At 47.4% G+C, this 18,726-nt stretch overlaps 1 protein-coding gene across 4 annotated transcripts; it reads left to right on the forward strand.

Moving 5' to 3' along the window:
- Nucleotides 1-5,526: 5,526 nt before the first annotated feature.
- Nucleotides 5,527-14,337, forward strand: LOC310670295 (uncharacterized protein). Of its 4 annotated transcripts, none has more exons than XM_083425425.1 (7): nucleotides 5,529-5,835; nucleotides 6,465-6,669; nucleotides 8,074-8,774; nucleotides 9,848-9,962; nucleotides 10,204-10,283; nucleotides 10,856-10,982; nucleotides 12,655-14,337. In XM_083425425.1, exons 3-7 carry the CDS (start codon nucleotides 8,292-8,294, stop codon nucleotides 13,857-13,859), a joined length of 2,010 nt encoding a protein of 669 aa, XP_083281551.1. In that variant the 5' UTR covers nucleotides 5,529-5,835; nucleotides 6,465-6,669; nucleotides 8,074-8,291; the 3' UTR covers nucleotides 13,860-14,337. The 4 variants fall into 4 exon arrangements, with proteins under 4 accessions (XP_083281554.1, XP_083281551.1, XP_083281552.1 ...); XM_083425426.1 differs by lacking the exon at nucleotides 5,529-5,835 and adding an exon at nucleotides 6,235-6,324; XM_083425428.1 differs by lacking the exon at nucleotides 6,465-6,669 and having other exon boundaries at nucleotides 5,527-5,835.
- Nucleotides 14,338-18,726: the final 4,389 nt, after the last annotated feature.

The following is an 18,726-nucleotide window of genomic DNA, read 5'->3' on the forward strand; positions in this document are numbered from 1 at the left end:
GTATGATATTAGTATGACAGCCGCATTACTCCCATTGTAACTGCAATAAAGGAACAAGGAAGACTCAGAGCATCTTATATGCAGAGAGTAATCTTGAAGTCCTCTTATATTGTTAATATTTCATAAATTAATTGTCTAATAAATAAAACAAGAATATTGGACAGGGGTCCATCTCACTAGCGCTCTGTTATACAGTCATACCTCATGTTACGTCCCCTTCATATTACGTTCTTTCAGGTTACGTCCCGTGGCGACTCGGAAGTACTGGAAAGGGTTACTTCCGGGTTTCGCCGCTCGCGCATGCGCAGATGCGCAAAATGACGGCATGCGCAGAAGTGGCGAATCACAACTCGCGTGTGCGCAGGCGCGCCGCTGTGGGTTGCATTCTTTTCATGTTGCGAACGGGCCTCCGGAATGGATCCCGTTCGCAACCAGAGGAACCACTGTAACAGGTTCATAATAATCATGTTCGACTCGTGGAAAGTTGAGAGCTCTGGGCACTTCCCCAGAAGCAGTTGAGTTCCCTCATGGGTTTTTAGTGGAGGTAAAAGGTAAAGAATCCCTGGACGGTTAAGTCCAGTTGAATCTGACCATGGGGTGCAGAGCTCATCTCTGCTTTCAGGCCGAGGGAGCCGGCGTTTGCCCACAGACAGCTTTCCGGGTAATGTGGCCAGCAGGACTAAACCGTGACGGAAGCCAGAGCGGACGCAAACGCTATTTACCTTCCCACCACGGCAGAAGAACGACAGCTGGTGGGGGTCATCCCTGCACCCACCAATACACATCTTGGTAGAACCTGGGGATTTAGGAAGAAGGCCACCCCAAAAAGGGGACAGCTCTCTAACCAGCACCCTGTTCCCTCTGCACATCTTGGGCACTGGACCTGGTGACTGAGGAGACCCCTATGGAAGTGAGAGGGGAAACCCTAGCAGCCTCTTGGGTTAGAGGACACTTCTCTCTCTCTCTCTCTCTCTCTCTCTCTCTCTCTCTCTCTCAGTGTGGTGTAGTGGTTAAGAGCGGCAGTCTCGTAATCTGGGGAACCGGGTTCGCGTCTCCGCTCCGCTCCTCCACCTGCAGCTGCTGGGTGACCTTGGGCCAGTCACACTTCTTTGAAGTCTCTCAGCCCCACTCACCTCACAGAGTGTTTGTTGTGGGGCAGGAAGGGAAAGGAGAATATTAGCCGCTTTGAGACTCCTTACAGGGAGTGAAAGGCGGGATATCAAATCCAAACTCTTCTTCTTCTTCTTCTTCACACACACACACACACACACACACACACTCCACCCCTACAATGCCCAAAATAACTTTCTATCCTGTTCCTGCTCCTGCCCGAGGATGTTTCACTCCGCAACAGTCTGTTCGCCAGGATGCTTTTTCTATTTTTCCCTTCTCCCCCCCCCTCAATAATTTTCCAAGTACCCCCCTCTACGTCCCTCCGCTCTCCCGACTTCCCCTCCCCCATGTGAGATCTTATTGGCAATTGTATTATTGTTTCTTGTTGTGTTAGCAGTTATTTATACTTAATAGTCATATCCTTTATAATATCATCTTGTATCCTTGCGAGTCTTTCCTTTCATGTTTATGTTAAACTCAATTTCCATATCCATATTTTTTCATATATATCTCAACACACTCCCACTCTCTCTTAATTTTTTTGCTTGGGGCAGCCCCTAATGGAGGCCATTAATTTTGCCATCTCCATAAATCCGCAGATCTTAATTCACCATTCTGATAATTCTGGTATTTTTCCTGTTTTCCAGTTTTTTGCCACTAGTAATCTAGCTGCTGCTGTCACATAGAGGAATATGTCCTTTTTATCTTTGGGGATATTGTTGGTTATTAAGCTTAACAGATATGTTTCTGGTTTTCTGAGAATTGTGCTCTTAAATATTCTTTTCAACGCTTCATGTATCTTGGTCCAAAACTGTTTAATCACCTTACACCCCCACCACATATGGTGCATTGTCCCCACTTCCGCTTTACATCTCCAACAAAGGTCTGAATATTTTTTATAGATCTTTGCCAATTTTACCAGGGTGCTTTTTCATTGGCAAGATTTTTCTGCTCTGCCACGGCTGCCCACCATGGCACCCCAAGCAGGAACAGACTTTGGCAATATGGAGCCTAAAGGGAGGCAAATTTTGACACCCCCCAAAAAAATATTCCCTATTTCACAATAATTCCTTTTGGTGCAGTTGTTTTTTAAATAGATCTCCTCAACAGGCACCAATTTCCTCCCCATTTCACTCTGCACATGCTCTCAAGTGCACCATGTCATAGTTGTGGCAACTCAATCACCCGTCTGGCCAGGGCCTAACTTTGAGTAGGCACACAAATAAATTGTGGTTGGCCTCCACTTGTCTCAAGAGACAATGGAGTGCGCCTCCAAGGGTGAAGCCCAACCGTTGTTTGGCAGCCCTGAAGTGGCCTCCCCAGAGCGTAATCCTGGACAATGTGTATGGAGGCCCTGGGCTGCCCAAATAAATATAGGTTTACAGTGGTACCTTGGTTTACATGCACTTCTGGTTAGACTCCGCTAACCCAGAAATAGTGCTTCAGGTTAAGAACTTTGCTTCAGGATGTGCTCTGGCGGCACAGCGGCAGCAGGAGGCCCCATTAGCTAAAGTGGTGCTTCAGGTTAAGAACAGTTTCAGGTTAAGAACAGACCTCCGGAACGAATTAAGTACTTAACCCGAGGTATCACTGTATATATATTTTATATATATATATATATATATATATATATATATATATATATATATATATCCTGTTTAGGGAAGTTTTAAATGTTTGATGTATTTATTGTGCTTTTAATACAGTGGATGCTCAGGTTGCGAACGTGATCCATGCGGGATGCATGTTCGCAACCTGCAGCGTTCGAAACCTGCAACGGCGTGTCTGCACTCACACAGGTTGCAATTCGGCGCTTCTGCGCATGCGCAAAGTGCGATTTAGCACTTCTGTACATGTGCGGCCGCCGAAACCTGGAAGTAACCCATTCACGCTGGCCACGTGACCCGGAAGTGTCTCTGGCCCTGGCCTTTTAAGTGAGATGGGCGCACAACCCTAGAGTCGGACACAACTGGGCCGTACAGGCAGGGGTACCTTTACCTAACCCAAAAAAATGCAACCTGAAGGGTCTGTAACCCAAGGTATGACTGTATTCTGTTAGGAGCTGCCAAGAGTGGCTGGGGAAATCATCTGCACCACCCTAAATCTGACGCTGTCCCCAACCTACTTTGAGGCCAGGCAGGCAAGAGGAGCTGGCAGTGAAAGCTCTTCCTTGGGGCACCTCTTTGCCCTCCTCCGTTCCTCATCCCAGGAAGAGATGCTGAGATGGACCCAAGAAGAGGGTCTGATGGGAGTTGTAGTCCTAAACATCTGGATGGCAGCAGGCTGGGGAGGGCTGGGTTACAGGTTAGTTTTTTGTTACAGCTTACAAATTCCAGGCAACGTTTTACTTTTCTTGTGTATTTTGAACTCAAGTTTCTCAATGTTCAAATTTATAAAAACATTGTTGCTAAAGAGATTATTCAGCTTGGCAATTGTATCTGTTAAACACGCACACACAGCATCAGTGCTGGATCTGAAGGAATTGGAGACAAAATCTGCAAAGGAACGGGCACGTCGAGTGAGATTTTGATGTGCCTGAAATGGAAACTTTTTCAGTGCCTTGAATTTTAACACCACAGTTTGCAAGGTCTGTGCGCTGGAACATTTTCTTTGGTATTTGCTGTGCTACTTACTCCGGCAATTTGAAATAAACTTGGCAATTTCAAGTTTTGTGCTCTTCACTTTCTTGCTATAAGACACCTATTTCTGAAAACTGAAGTTAGCAAATTTTGGGCGTGGGGTGTGCGTGCGTGCAAATAGTTAGCCTTGCCTAGGGTGCAAAATAGCCTGGCACCAGTGCTAGGAACATAAGAAATGAGAACAGTAAAAGCAGGGAAGGCGTAGCCAGGATATTGGGGTGGGGGCAGGCAGGACACCCACCTGTTGTCATGCTCACTCTGGCTCTGTCTAGCAGATTTGGAATGAAATGTCTCAACAACAGTTGCTTTATATTACAGTGGTGCGTCGCAAGACGAAATTAATTCGTTCTGTGAGTCTCTTCGTCTAGCGGTTTTTTCGTCTTGCGAAGCAACCCTATTAGCGGTTTAGCGGCTATTAGCGGCTATTAAAGGCTTAAGGGATTAGCGGATTAGCTTCTAAAAGGCTACTAGCGGCTTTGCGGCTTAGAAAAAGGGGATGGGGAGCGGAAAAAAAATCTCAAGACTCGCAAGACATTTTCGTCTTGCGAAGCAAGCCCATAGGGAAATTCGTCCTGCGAAGTGCATCGAAAAACGGAAAACCCTTTCGTCTAGCGGGTTTTCCGTCTTGCGAGGCATTCGTCTTGCGGGGTACCACTGTACTTTCTTTTGACCCTAAGTGCTCAGAAAAATCTTTTTGCGTTTTCTACTTTTAGTTGAGCATTTTTATTTATTTTTACTTGATTTAGGAAAGGGAGCTGCCTCCCCAGTGGTGGAGGAACCCTCTACTGCAGCCAGGGCAGGGCAGCCCATATGGAGTGCGCATGTGCCGTACGGTCGCTGCGCATGCACACTCTGTACAGGCTGCCACACATGCGCAGTCCGTACAGGCTGTTGCTCACGCACGGTGACCGTACAGGCTGCCGCGCGAGGGGCATCCCATACAGAGTGCGCAAGTGCGGCATCCTGTACGGACTGCGTATGTGCGGCGACTGTATGGGATGCCGCACATGCACACTCCGTACAAGATGCTGCTCGCGCGTGGCGACCATACGGGCTGTCATGCGAGAGGCAGCCTGTATGGACAGCGTGTGAGAGCGGTAGCCTGTATGGACGAAGCACATCCTTGGCCGCCCTACAGCTGCGGGGAGGCAGGGACCACCTTGTCACCCCCCCAAGAGTGGCACCCAGGGCGCACCGCCCCCTCCGTCCCCCACTTCCTACGCCTCTGTACCTTCCCACCCACCCCCGGCTACATCCATGGCGAAACGGGAAGCATAAATAATATCAATGACACTGTTTTCACATATTCCATGCGTCTACCAAGGCTGCTTTCAAGGTGTGTGGCAGATTTGCCCTGTTACTATATTAAATGAGATGTCTCCAAAACTTCCCAAAGGCTTCTGGCTTAGTCCTACCGGACAAGAGAATTCCATGCCCTGCAAGCCTTTTCTGTACATGGCATACCCTAGACCTTACCCCACTATATCCCACTATCAGTCTCCTGTAATAATAACAATAATAATAATAAAATTTTATTTATAGCCCGCTCTCCCCAGCCGAAGCCGGGCTCAGAGCGGACACCAACCATAAAAGCAACACAGTTCACATAAAATCACAATGTCGTCTTCCACTTCTGAACAGTGGTAGTTCATCAGTTTTGTTGAATTAAGAGAAATAATTTAAATTGGATTTCGGACAAATGTGCAATTAATTGCTGCTGGTGGTAGTGGTGGTCTTAAATTTCCTTGGGCTATTCCCTTGCAAATCGCTTTCGGGGCACCCAGGACAGTGAAAAAGTTTTAGGAAACGCCGGCGTAACCCTTGGCTTGCACCTCCCCACCCCCACAAAAAAAATCTACCAGCAAAAGCACAAAATGAGGGTAATTTGCACAGGCGCCACTTGCTGGTCGTCCCTGCAAGGGTTAAAGGCACGTGCTGCAAAGTCCTAGAGAGGGTTTGGGGGGGGAGAGGAAGAGGAGGAGTTACGTCACTTCCTCCCTTCACTCCCCTGCCCTCCTCCCTCCCCAACTCAGAGAGATAGAAGCAGAGAGAGAGAGAGGAAGGAAGAGGTGGGGGGTCTCGGGTGAGTTTGCAATGTGGGTTTTTTTTGGAGGGGGTGTGGAAATGATGGGGGGTTTTGTCGGGTTGAGACGGAAGGGGGGGGGGAAGGAAGTTGAGAAAGGGAAAGTCTTCCCAGCTCTCCCCCCCCCCCGGAAAAGAGACGCCCCCGTCTCATCGAAGCCCCCCTCCCTCCTTGACAAGGCCCCTCTGCCAGGCAAGCCTTTTGGGGGAGCACCCGCTTTGCAGGGCGCCGCCTCCTTGGCGTGTTTGATACCGTCCACAGAGCTGGAAGGGACCCCCAGGGGCTATCCAGTCCGACCCCCGCGGGAATCCCAGGCGAGGAATCCCTGGCATGTGGGCGAAAGAGAGTTAGCCCGTTCCTCCCTCAAACAGCTCCTACTTGTTGTTGTTTAGTTTAGTTTACTTGTTGTTGTTGTGTCCGACTCTTCGTGACCCCATGGACCAAAGCATGCCAGTTTGAACTAAGCTCCCGCAGTTTGGTCAAACTCATGTTCGTAGCTTATTTTTTTAAAAAAATAATTTTTAAAAATTATTATTTTCCTTATACAAATTTTACAATACAATACAATAAATTAAAATTATTTTTCCCCCCTTACCTGAACTGATGATAGCTTTTATCCGTTTCCGCAGACACACAATCAACCATTCAGTAGCTGAACTGGGTTCCACGCAGTCACAAAAACAAATTAACCGGAAAAGCCTCAAAATTGGTCATGCACCCTGGAAACAATAGCCAACAGCGCATTGGACGTTCAGCTTCCGAAAAACGTTCGAAAACCGGAACACTTACTTCTGGGTTTTCGGTGTTTGGGAACCAAGGCATTTGAGAACCAAGGTACCACTGTATAAATAATTTTCTTGGACTTGGGGGAGTGCTCACACCGCACTGCCTGAGAGGCGGCGCAGAGTAGTGGTTAGTGTGCTGGACTAGGACATGGGAGATCAGGATTCAAATCCCACTGGGTGACTTTGGGTCGGTCAGGCTGACCTACCCCGCAGGGTTGTTCTGAGGTGTGGCGTTCGCCCGTTCGTTTGAAAATGTCTGTACGGGGGAGGGAAAGGGTTAATATGTAGACCAATAGGAAAGCTGGAGGCGGAGCCTACCTGCTTATAAAAGGGCTTAGCCCAGGTTGGTTTTAGTGGGTTGGTTGGTTGGTTGGTAGGTAGGTAGGTAGGTAGGTAGGTAGGTAGGTTGGTAGGGAGGGAGGGAGGGAGGGAAAAGCAGTTGGAAAAGCAGTTGGCAGACAGTTGGAAATAAGAGAGACAGTTAGTGCAGTTGGTTTTTGTGTGAGGGGAGGTAGAAGAGTTAGAGACAGGATAAAATAAGACTAAGAAGGTAAAGAATAACAGCGTTTGGAATGCAGTTAAAGTTTGTGTCTGCAATAAACGACACTCTTCTTGGTTAACTTGAGAACCTGACTGAGACTTAAGTGATTTACCGGGGAGGACCTGGTTGGTGGCAGCGGATTAGTGGCGTACGGGTCAATAGTCCGTGAGACGAACGGGGGCTCTGTACGGAAAAATTGAGAGGGGGCAAAGTGTGTACATCCCCTTGAGCTCTTGGGAGAAAAGGTGGGGTAGAAATGTAATAGCATTTTTTAAAAAAAATCCAGTTACTGTCCTGTTAAATTGGTGGTAGGACTCTCAGGGCGGTCTAGAAGCGATTGTACAAGACACTTCCTTCTGAGTGGACTTGCCATCGTACAGATATATGGCGCGACCGTGTTTGTAATGCTGTGTATGGTTCTGGTCATGCCTCACCTCCAAAAGGATATCGCAGAGTTGGGAAAGGTTCAGAAAAGGGCAGCTCAAATGTTCAAGGGGATGGAGCGACGTAAGGAAAGGTTGCAGCCTTTTGGACTTTTTAGTTCTTCCTCTCTCATAACACCAGCAATTCGTGGGCGTCCAATGAAGGTGAATGTTGGGAGATCCGGGGCAGATAAAAGGAAGCCCTTTTTCACACAGCCCAGAGTTAAACTGTGGAACTCCCTCCCACAGGAAGAAGTAGGCACCAACTTGCATAGAGTTAAAAGAGAACTGGATAAATTTGTAGAGAGGGTTGTCAATGGCTACCAGCCACGGTGGCCACATTCTAATAATAGAACTGTAGAGTTTGAAGGAACCCCAATGGTCATCTGTTCCAACCCCCAGCAATGCAAAGGGAATATTTATGAGTGAGGGAATACAACAGTACATCGATATGTGACACAATCTCTCATTCTTATTTTCTTTCCCAAAGGGAGAATCTTGAACTGACTGCTGAAAGCCTCCTGTTTTGCCTAAAACTCACCTGCTTGCCTGTAGACCAGCAGTGCATTTCCTGCGTGCGTCTACTCAGAAGTAAGCCCCGCTGATTTCAACAGGACTCCACTCCCAGGTGAACGCATATCGGATTGCACCCTTTTAGGTCTTTTGAGACTAATCAGGGGCCTCTTCAAAAAAACCTTTGTCCTGGGAATGGAAGGAACTTTGCAGCAAGAGGACTTTTTGGTCTGGAAGGGAGCTGAGATGGATCTCAGAGGTAAAATGGGTCTTCCAGGCCCAGCAAGGGAGGCATCAGGAAAAGGCCCCGGCTCATTTTTGGCTGAGAACTCTGGGGAATTCCAAAAAAGAAGAGGGCAGAAGATCCTGGATGAAGGAGCAGTGAGTTCAAACACTCTCTGCCAGCGCTTCAGGCGTTTCCGCTACCAGGAGGCCGAGGGCCCCCGCGTGACCTGCACTCGACTCCACCGTCTCTGCCGCCAGTGGCTCAAGCCGGAAAGGCACACCAAGGCCCAGATGCTGGACCTAGTGATCCTGGAGCAGCTCCTGGCTGTCCTCCCCCCGGAGATGGAGAACTGGGTCAGGGAGTGTGGGCCAGAGACCAGTTCCCAAGTGGTGGCCCTGGCCGAAGGCTTCCTCCTGAGTCGGGAGGAAGACAGAAAGCAGGAAGAGGATCAGGTGAGAAAGTTGAACACCCTGATAGTTCTAGGGAGCTGGGATTGTACCTAAGGAGGGGTTGTTTTTTGTTTTTCTAAATCATTTTTATTAAGTTTTCCATTTTAAGAATCCAATCAGGTCACATTAAATATTCCAAATTATACATATAAAATAATCCAAATATTCTGCCGAATTATAATTTTTTTGTTGGGGCTTCCCATGCTTCGAGTTCGGGGGGGGGGGGCTCTGATCATCTCATATCTCTGCTGCTTTTGATAGTCATTTCTAATAGTTCCTTTAAATCTTCCTGTTGTTTTCCTTCTTTCACTGCCTCCGAGTTGTTTCCACAAACGTGTTGAAGTAAAACGATGTGTTTCTGTCTGGGTTTTATGTGTATGATGCCCCTCTGTCCACGCAGCATCTCCCCACGCGCTGGTATTTCTGCCGAATCAATCCAAAAGTCTTTTCACAGCTGGCAGCCGCCATCTTCTCTCAGTTCCGATGAAACAATTCCAGGCGCCTGCTCATTAATTTTCCCAGACCGGTTGCATCAAGCATTACCCTTTCCAGGGGAGATTGACCAAAATTGAACTTGAAATACAAATATAATGACATATTAAGGGCTCGCCTCCCTCTATGACTATTTATAACTCTGCAGCTTGGTCTTATTCCATCATGGCGGATTTCCAGATTAAAAGGAAGGGTTGCATTTTGACATGCAGTTCCTTGCAATGGAGAGATTTCACTACCTCTAGAGGCCGATTGTTCCGCTGGTCAGACAAGGCCATCTGACTTTGCCTGTGGCAAAGCTGCAAGCAGGACAGCACAGCACAAGAGCCCTCTCAACCCCTGAGGTTTCCAACAGCTGGTTTTCAGAAGCCCTGCTGGCTGCAACTGTGGAGAGCAGAGCACGGCCACCATGGATTGCCAGATAGTTATCCACGATGCGCTGGGTGGGGAGGCCCAGACATTCCGCCTGCCCCATTGATTTCAGCAGGGTTTTGCAGAGGGAGGCGTGAATCTGTCCCTCAGTCAGTATTGCTTCTCTCAACTCCTCCCCATTTCCCTGCACGGGACCCTTGCTTCTGTTTCAGGTGCTGGAAGTGATCATCGATTCCCCCAAGGCAGAGTTTGGCCTGCCCAGTGCCTGTCAGGTCCCGTTATTTGGGGTAATCAACCAAGAGGATCGTCCATGGAACATGTTACCGGGTAAGGGAGGATCCCTTCTTGGTGGGGGTGCACATAGCTGTCAACGCTTCCCTTTTTTAAAGGGAAATTCCCTTATCCCGAATAGGTTCCTCACAAGAAAAGGGAAAAGTTGACACCTATGGTGCAAAGTTCCCAGGAGAAAGTCCAGCTTCCCCTCTCCTCTTGTGGGGGCCTGGAATTCACCCACAGTTCGCTGGCGTACTACTACTTTCCACATTTTGCCTCCACCACCTCTTCACAGGGAACGGGATGACATCACCGCCAGCCCCTGAAAGGTCTCTTAACGGCGGAGCAGAAGCAGCTGCTGTGCAGCCGGCTCAGGTAAGGAAAGGATCATTGAAAAATATTTGCAAGGCAGGGAGAGACTGATTGATATCAAAACTGTGTGTGTATAGTGAGGGGGGAAAGTATTTGATCCCCTGCTAAATTTGCCCATTTGCCCTCTGACGAAGAAATGACCAGTCCATAATTTTAATGGTAATGTGTTTTTGCTTATAGTCACTGGAATATTTGCTAATTTTAAGTGCTGTTGTTACGTGACATCTGAAGTCAACTCTGTTTAGGGAATTTTTAATGTTTGATGTTTTATCAAGTTTTTATTATTTTGTTGGGAGCTGCCCAGAGTGGCTGGGGAAACCCAGCCAGATGGGTGGGGTATAAATATATTATTATTATTAATGAACTGCTTTGACACCAACAGTCATTGTTGGAAAAGCAGAATACTTTTTTTATATTATATTAAATCACCCCTGTAGGGAAATTACCTTTCCCTGCACACATCAGACATCTCTCTCCTCATTTGGGAGCGAAGGACTACTGTTATCCTTTGACTTGCCTGTTAACAGGGGAACACCATGTTCTTCTTCCTCCTCCTCCTCCTCCTCTTCTTCCAGGGTCCCCTGTCCTTTGAGGAGGTGGCCGTGTGTTTCACCGAGGATGAGTGGTCTCTGCTGGATCCAGGCCAAAGAACATTGTACAGAGAAGTCATGCTGGAGAATTCCCGGAACGTGGCCTTGCTGGGTAAAGGATTTCATATTATTATTTTACTTTAGCAGTTTCTGTATTGCCTTAACTGCATAAGTCTATAATCTGTGTACAAGAAATGCAGTTCAGGGAAGATTCAAATAATTAGTTACAATGGTGAATTAAGAATTCACTTAAAGGATCTATCTTTGCTCTGAGTTTAGGTAGCTGGAGAAGAACACAAGGAAAGGCTGCTGGATCCGACCAATGGTCCATCTAGTTCAGCAGGCTGTTCTAGCAATGGCCATCCAGATACCTGTGGGAAACTCATAAGCAGAACCTGAGCTCAAGAGTTTCCAGCAACTAGTACTTAGAAGCAGCAGCATCATGGCAAGTAGCCATTGATAGCCTTTACCTCCATAAAGCCATCCACATTGATGTCCATCACTGCCTCCCGTGGGAACAAGCTCCATAGTTCAACTATGTGTTGCATGACGATGTACTTCTCGTTTTATTAAAGCAATAATTTTAAAGAGATAATTTTATTAAATGATAAAGAAGGGAGCCCAGTCTAGGAACCCGCTTCTGTTGAATTATACACAACACCTCTAAGGGCAGATCCATTGAAAACGGGCATTCAAAACACACGTTCTCAAAGCACAGGACTTCCCTCGAATCCTGAGAACAGCTGTTCCATTCTGACAGAGTTACAGTTGCCAGCACCCTTGATAAGCTACGGTTCCCAGGATTCATTTGAGGAAGCTTGAATGTTGGAAAGGACCACAAGGGTCATCTAGTCCAACCCCCAGCAGTGCAGGAATCTCAGCCAAAGCATCCATGACAGATGGCCATCCGACTTCTACTTAAAAACCTCCCAAGGAAGGAGAGAGCCCACCACCTCCTGAGGGAGACAGTTCCACAGTCAAGCCACTCTTACTGTCAGAAAGCTCTTCCTGAGGTTTAGTCGGAATCTCCTTCCTAGCGTATCCAGAGGTACCACTGTACCTTGAATCCATTGGTTTGGATAAACCTGATGTGCCTTGACTAAACCACATATGTGCAGCCTCTTCTCTATGGGAGTGAATTTGGTTTGATGAAAAGCTTTCCGCAATTTCTTTAAAAAAAATTTTTATTAACAATTTCAACATAACAAAATATCAAAACATATATTCATTATTATTTCCCCCCCACTTCCCCAACGAACCCTCCCTCCCCCACAAGACTTCCCTCAGTTCCTCTCTCTGATTTCTCAGCACATATTGTTCTCTGCATACTGTAAAATTGTATAAATCCTTATATTTATCTATCTACTATATTAACCCTCAATAAATTTGTGTATGTTTATTCAAAACCTGCCAAGGAGTCCAGTTCATTTTGTTGTCTTTTTAGGTAATTTGTAATAAGTTCCCATTCTTCTTTGAAGTCACAGTTGTCCTTATCTTGCAGTTTGTATGTCAGTTTAGCCAGTTCTGCGTAGTTCATCAATTTCTCTTGCCACTGTTCTTTTGTCGGGGTTTCTTCATTCTTCCATCCTTGTGCTTTCAAGACTCTTGCCGCTGTTGTAGCATACATAAACAAATTCTTTATTTTCCTTGGCAGGTCTTGTCCTACAATCCCTAATAGAAATGCTTCTGGTTTTTTTTTACAAATGTCATTTTAAACATATTCTTCAATTCATTATATATCAGCTTTCCACCTTTTCTAACCAGGCTCGTCTCCTTTATTCCAGAAGGTGATGGGTGGCCCAGTAAGGATGAGGAGGGACCATCCAGAGAGTCATCGGAAAGGAGCAGGTATGAAGAGACAGAAGAGGAAATCAGAAATCACGAAGGGCCAAAAAATCAGGAGCGGAATCAGCTGGAGGTGTGGATGAACGAATCAGTTAATTGGCAGGGCAGTAGCTTCCCCAAAGTTCCCATTCAGCATGAAAAGCAGAAAGGAGCAAAGAGGAACGTCTGCCCGGTGTGCGGGAAAGGGTTCAGTCACAAATCGGACCTTAACGTTCACTGGCGAATCCACACGGGAGAGAAGCCGTTCAAATGCCCGGAATGCGGCAAGAGCTTCACCCAGCGTGCAAACCTTGCGTCACATCAGAGAATCCACACAGGGGAGAGGCCGTACAAATGCGCCGAGTGCGGAAAGGGCTTCTACGACAAGTCGAGCCTCGCTATCCACCAAAGAATCCACACGGGTGAGAAGCCGTACCAGTGCTTGGTGTGTGGAAAGAGCTTCCACCAGAGCTTCGGCCTCACCTCTCACCAGAGGATCCACACGGGGGAGAAGCCCTACGTCTGCTCGTACTGCGGGAAGGGCTTCTACGACAAGCCGCACCTCACCAGGCACCAAAGGGTCCACACCGGCGAGAAGCCGTACAAATGCTTGGTGTGCGGGAAGAGCTTCAGCCAGATCACCAGCTACACGTCCCACCAGAGGATCCACACGGGGGAGAGGCCCTTCATGTGCTCCCACTGCGGGAAGAGCTTCTACGACAAGTCCAACCTCCTCACACACCAGAGAATCCACACGGGGGAGAAGCGGTACCAGTGCCTGGAGTGCGGGAAGAGCTTCAGCCAGAAGAAGAACCTGACTTGCCACCAGAGCATCCACACCGGCGAGAAACCTTACCAGTGCCTGGAGTGCGGGAAGTACTTCCGCCAGCAGACGGACCTCACTTCACATCAGAGAATCCACACGGGGGAGAAGCCGTACCAGTGCCTGGAATGCGGGAAGAGGTTCTATAGGAAAGCCGATCTAAACAGGCACCAGAGGATTCACGTCGGGGCAGGGAACCCCATAATTTCCTGGAACGTTGAGATGCCTTCAGAGGGGGTGTCGGTCTTGCGTCCCATCAGAGAATTCACCCAGGAGAGCCAGTATGTCACCCCTGAGATGCTGCTGAATCACCCCTTGTTAGTCATTGAGGAATCCACATAGCAGAGGCTCCTCCTGTTGTTGTTTAGTCGTGTCCGACTCTTCGTGACCCCATGGACCAGAGCACGCCAGGCACTTCTGTCTTCCACTGCCTCCTGCAGTTTGGTCACTCATGCTGGTGGTTTCAAGAACACCATCCAACCATCTCGTCCTCTGTCGTCCCCTTCTCCTTGTGCCCTCCATCTTTCCCAACATCAGGGTCTTTTCCAGGGAGTCCTCCCCTTTCATGAGGTGACCAAAGTATTGGAGCTTCAGCTTCAGGATCTCTCCTTCCAGTGAGCACTCAGGGCTGATTTCCTTAAGAATGGAGAGGTTTGATCTTCTTGCAGTCCATGGGACTCTCAAGAGGCTCCTCCTAGTTCCGCCAAATAAATATTTGGGGTGTGGAAAGGAGCAAACTATAGAAATATGCAGACTTTTTTAAACAAACCAAACATCAATGCAGACACAGACTGATGCTGGTAGCCGTCACCCTTCGGGGCGGGGGAGAATAGGCCCCACATTTATTTACTTGGGTATATTATAGCCTATAGCACCCTTCAGGTGATTTTGGACTACAGTACTCTGAGGGAGGCTGCTATAATGCATGTTTTTATGCCTTACTGGGTCCTGTTATTATTTCTTGACTGGTTTGCATGAAGCTTCCTTTTAATTCCCCTGTGCCTTAGTTTTTTTATTAAAAAATTATTATAATACACACACACACACACACACACACACACACACACTTGACGGAAACTATTTCTCTCCATTGGCCTGGAATTCTGACTGTGCCCTGCCTTTTGTAGTCAATGCACATTAAAACACGTTTAGCTAATTTTAGAGTCTCTGCTTCCTTGTTTGGGTTTGAGGAGTCCCAGGATTCTTGTGGGGTGTCTGGGCGTTCCGTATCCGTACAGATATACATCAAACAGAAGTTTGCAGGATGTGGCTTTGATGCTACAGCCATCAATAGTGCCAAAAATGGGAGGCTCCAGGCAAATCCAGCCCTGGCCTAGGCTATACCAGACATGGTGGCCTACATAGAATCATAGAGCGCATAGGGTACATCTAGTCCAACCCCCTTCAGTGCAGGGATTGAAGAATCTCTGACAGGTGGCTAGCCAACCTCCATTTAAAAACCTTCGAGGAAGCAGAGTCCACCTTCTGAGGGAGTCCTCCAAGCTCTCCAAAGTCCCAGGAAGACTTGGTGAAATTATTTGTGAGAATTGAACTAAAATGGGTAAAGAGATGTGGTTTTGTTGACGCCATCTCCCTCACTCACTGGGAGGGGGGCGGGGATCCATCTAGAAGAGACCTTCCTAATGTGAAAGGTCTCAAACTCCACATTCTGAGGAAGAATTACTTCACTGGCTCTGTGTTGCAGTCAGGTCTGGCATATGGGGACAAACTTCAGGAGCGTACAGCCCACACGGCCTTCAAATGACCACCCAGAGAGCCAGTGTGGTGTAGTGGTTAAGAGCGGTAGACTCGTAATCTGGGGAACCGGGTTTGCTTCCCCGCTCCTCCACATGCAGCTGCTGGGTGACCTTGGGCCAGTCACACTTCTCTGAAGTCTCTCAGCCCCACTCACCTCACAGAGTGTTTGTTGTGGGGGAGGAAGGGAAAGGAGAATGTGAGCCGCTTTGAGACTCCTTAGGGTAGTGATAAAGCGGGATATCAAATCCAAACTCTTCTTCTTCTGTGTGGAAAACTGTTCCCTCAACTATCACAACATAAAGATTTCCTTCGGTCCCACCTTTTAATAAACCCTGCTGGATCAGGCCCGTGGCCCATCTGGTCCCAGCATCCTATTCTCACAGTGGCCAAATCCAGTATACCCAGCTAACACTGGAGAGAACGAACCATTAACTAAGACTGTTTTTTAAAGGCACATTAATGCCATCAAGAGGACACTGATACTGACTTGGCGGCTTTTGATGTGCTCAGTGACAGTTTCTGTGGACTGGACTCAATAGCAGTTGCTGACAGCAGCCTCTAGAAGGCAAATTTACCTCAGGCCAAAGACCCTAAACCTCCACCTTGGCCATGTATGCTCACAACCCGGTTTAGCTACTGGGGACATATGCCTCTGGCCATAGGTGCCAACTCCCTGGGGCCAACTCCCCTGGTGCTCCTGCCTCTGACCGCCCCCCAAAGCTCCTCCGCTTGTACTTCTGGCTGCTTGGCCAGCTTAGCCAATCTCTGAAAAAACCTGCTTTTTTGAAATCTTTAAGTTAAGGCTTTTTTAAAAAGCAGGGCAGCCTCGGCCTGGCACAACTGCCAGCTCCCCTTTCCTGGCCCTAATGGCAGCTTCATATCCAGCCCTCAGCTTCCTCTCAGCGCTCTTTGCCTCACACCTTCCCTCACCAACTGACATTCCCAACTGTCACTATTTCTGCCAGCTGTCAGTCAACTCCCTTTTCTTTGCTGGCCAATCAGAGTCTTGTTGCATTCCGTCCCAGACCAATCAGCATCAACGTGACTGACTATCATTTCTTGAAACTTTAGTTTTCTTGCAATTCACAGCCAGCTGTTCTCTTTGGCAGTATCCTGAGAATGCCCTCATCCATCTTTTTAGGCCTACTCTTGTTTGGGATAAAAGTACCACACCGTCTGCGTATAATAATAAATAATATATATTTTTTTATACCCCGCTCTTCCTGGTTCAGAAAACCGGGCTCAGGGCTGCTAACAACAAATTTAAAACACTTAATTGATGCAACAAAAACCAGCATAAAATACGGTATAAAACATGAGTAACAATAAATTCAGAATTCAAAAATCAGTTTAGGGGGAAATCCATCCAATAGTAATACAGAGAGGGCTTTTGTGGCCAATTTCGAGGCATGATACTCTGGGGATGTTAAACTCTGAACAATATCATTTATACATAAATTAAGCAGTGTGGGAGCTAGGATACAACCTTGCTTAACTCCCTTTGTGGCTGGTACTGAAGGGGAACAGTTAGCTTACCCTAAAAAACTGTTTGTGAACCCCCCCGCCCCAGCCAGGCCTCAAAGCCTCAAGCACTTTTCAAACTGCACTTCTCAAAGTTTTTTTCTCTAAGGCTAAAAGCTTTTAGCTCAGCATCTTTCTATGTAACAAAGGTAGAGAACAATGTCTTTTGCTTCTCAGGCTAGCTGACCTTGTCCAAGCACTTTTAGATTGTTGCAAACTCTTCCGGGAGCAGAGCCAGGGAACAAGAGAGAAACATTTTCTATGCAATTCTGTGAAGGCGGAGAGGGAAAAGGGGGATTTGGGAAAAAGGATAAAAACCTGCTGTAAAATGTTTTTTCTGCGGCCTGTTTTTGTGAATCCATCACACAGGTGCCTCTGCCCCCCCCCCCCATGGCAGAATAAAGCTCTTTCTCTGGATTTAACCCCTTGGTGTCGTCTGACTCTTTTCGTCCCTGCCCGGGCGCAATGCTTTCCTACCCATGGTTAAAAAGGCCTAGAAAGGCTACAGTACAAATCCTGTGAGCTGCCCATTTGTAGAGCAATGCACTTTCAGCAGTTTTTATATAGACGTTTAATCAATAACAATAATCTTTTATCTATACTTGAAGAGTTCAGCTTATCCCACAGTCTTTCTCGAGAGACTGAATCGAATGCAGCTTTCAGATCAATTAAAGTATAGCACACCACCTAGTTTCTTACCATACTTACCTATAAAATGGGCTAGTACAAAGCAATGGTCTGTAGTGGATCTGCCTTGTCTAATTCCTGCTTGCTCTTTGGCAAGAATAGCTCCATCAGTTATTCAATCAACTAGCTTATTGTAAAGATGCTTTGCATAAAAGGTAAAGGTACCCCTGCCTGTACGGGCCAGTCGTGTCCAACTCTAGGGTTGTGCGCCCATCTCACTTAAGAGGCCGGGGGCCAGCGCCGTCCAGAGACACTTCCGGGTCACGTGGCCAGCGTGACATCGCTGCTCTGGCGAGCCAGAGCCGCACACGGAAACGCCATTTACCTTCCCGCTAGTAAGCGGTCCCTATTTATCTACTTGCACCCGGGGGTGCTTTTGAACTGCTAGGTTGGCAGGCGCTGGGACTGAACGACGGGAGCGCACCCCGCCGTGGGATTCGAACTGCCGACCTTTCGATCGGCAAGCCCTAGGTGCAGGTAGCAAACTAATTGGTCTATAACTAGCCAGATCGGATGGAAGGCCCTTTTTGAATAAAGGGATGACCACAGCAGTGGCCCAAACTTCAGGAAATATTACCACCAGCAGGGAGGCCCACCAGCCGATGTTGGATTTCAACAGTTCTGGGGGCAAATAGTCTATGCCGGGTGCTTTGTTATTATTTAACTGAAATAAGGTGCTTGACCTCTGTTATAGATAATGGAGGCCAGTCTGGAAAGTTTTCCATAGATTCTCTTATTTGGTTGACCTCTCCATCCTGCCCATGATAGAGAGAATGAGAATACTGCATCCATTCACTGAGTCCGATAGTACACACATTGCAAGCATTCTCCAGCAGGCCTAATATTGTACGCCAGAAGAGGGAGGCGGGAGGCCTTTATTGAGATATTCCAAGCATGTTTTTCTGCTTTCTGTTTTTTCCATCTTAGCAGAAGTTTGTACTTCTGCCTGAGGGAAGCATACTCACTAATTAAGAGGGGTTAGAGTTCCTATATTTGCATTTTCTATGTGTGCTTGTGTGTGCCAGAACCTGGCACTTAAGCATCTACTGTTAAACTGGCCTAAAACACAGGGGAAAGCACAAGACCTCAAACTGTGACAGCAACAGGCTTACTTCCCCCACTTTCAAAACATAAATAATGATAATAGCAGTTTGAACTTTTAAAATCTTCAGCTGTGCACTTTTTTTTCATTGGGGTTTGCAATCCTTAAAAGTTTGTTTTTATTCACTCCTAACAGGAGTGA

The sequence above is a fragment of the Podarcis tiliguerta genome (assembly GCF_965153285.1).
Source record: "Podarcis tiliguerta genome assembly, chromosome: 2".
In the NCBI taxonomy this organism is placed as follows: Eukaryota; Metazoa; Chordata; class Lepidosauria; order Squamata; family Lacertidae; genus Podarcis; species Podarcis tiliguerta.

Bases quoted from the DNA above. Each gene is read 5' to 3' on its own strand.
- LOC310670295 (XM_083425428.1), top strand. From the start codon at position 8,292: ATGGAAGGAACTTTGCAGCAAGAGGACTTTTTGGTCTGGAAGGGAGCT. The intron at 10,284-10,855 runs GTAAGGAAAGGA...CTCTTCTTCCAG, and splicing joins CTGCTGTGCAGCCGGCTCAG to GGTCCCCTGTCCTTTGAGGA. The intron at 10,983-12,654 runs GTAAAGGATTTC...CCTTTATTCCAG, and splicing joins CCGGAACGTGGCCTTGCTGG to AAGGTGATGGGTGGCCCAGT.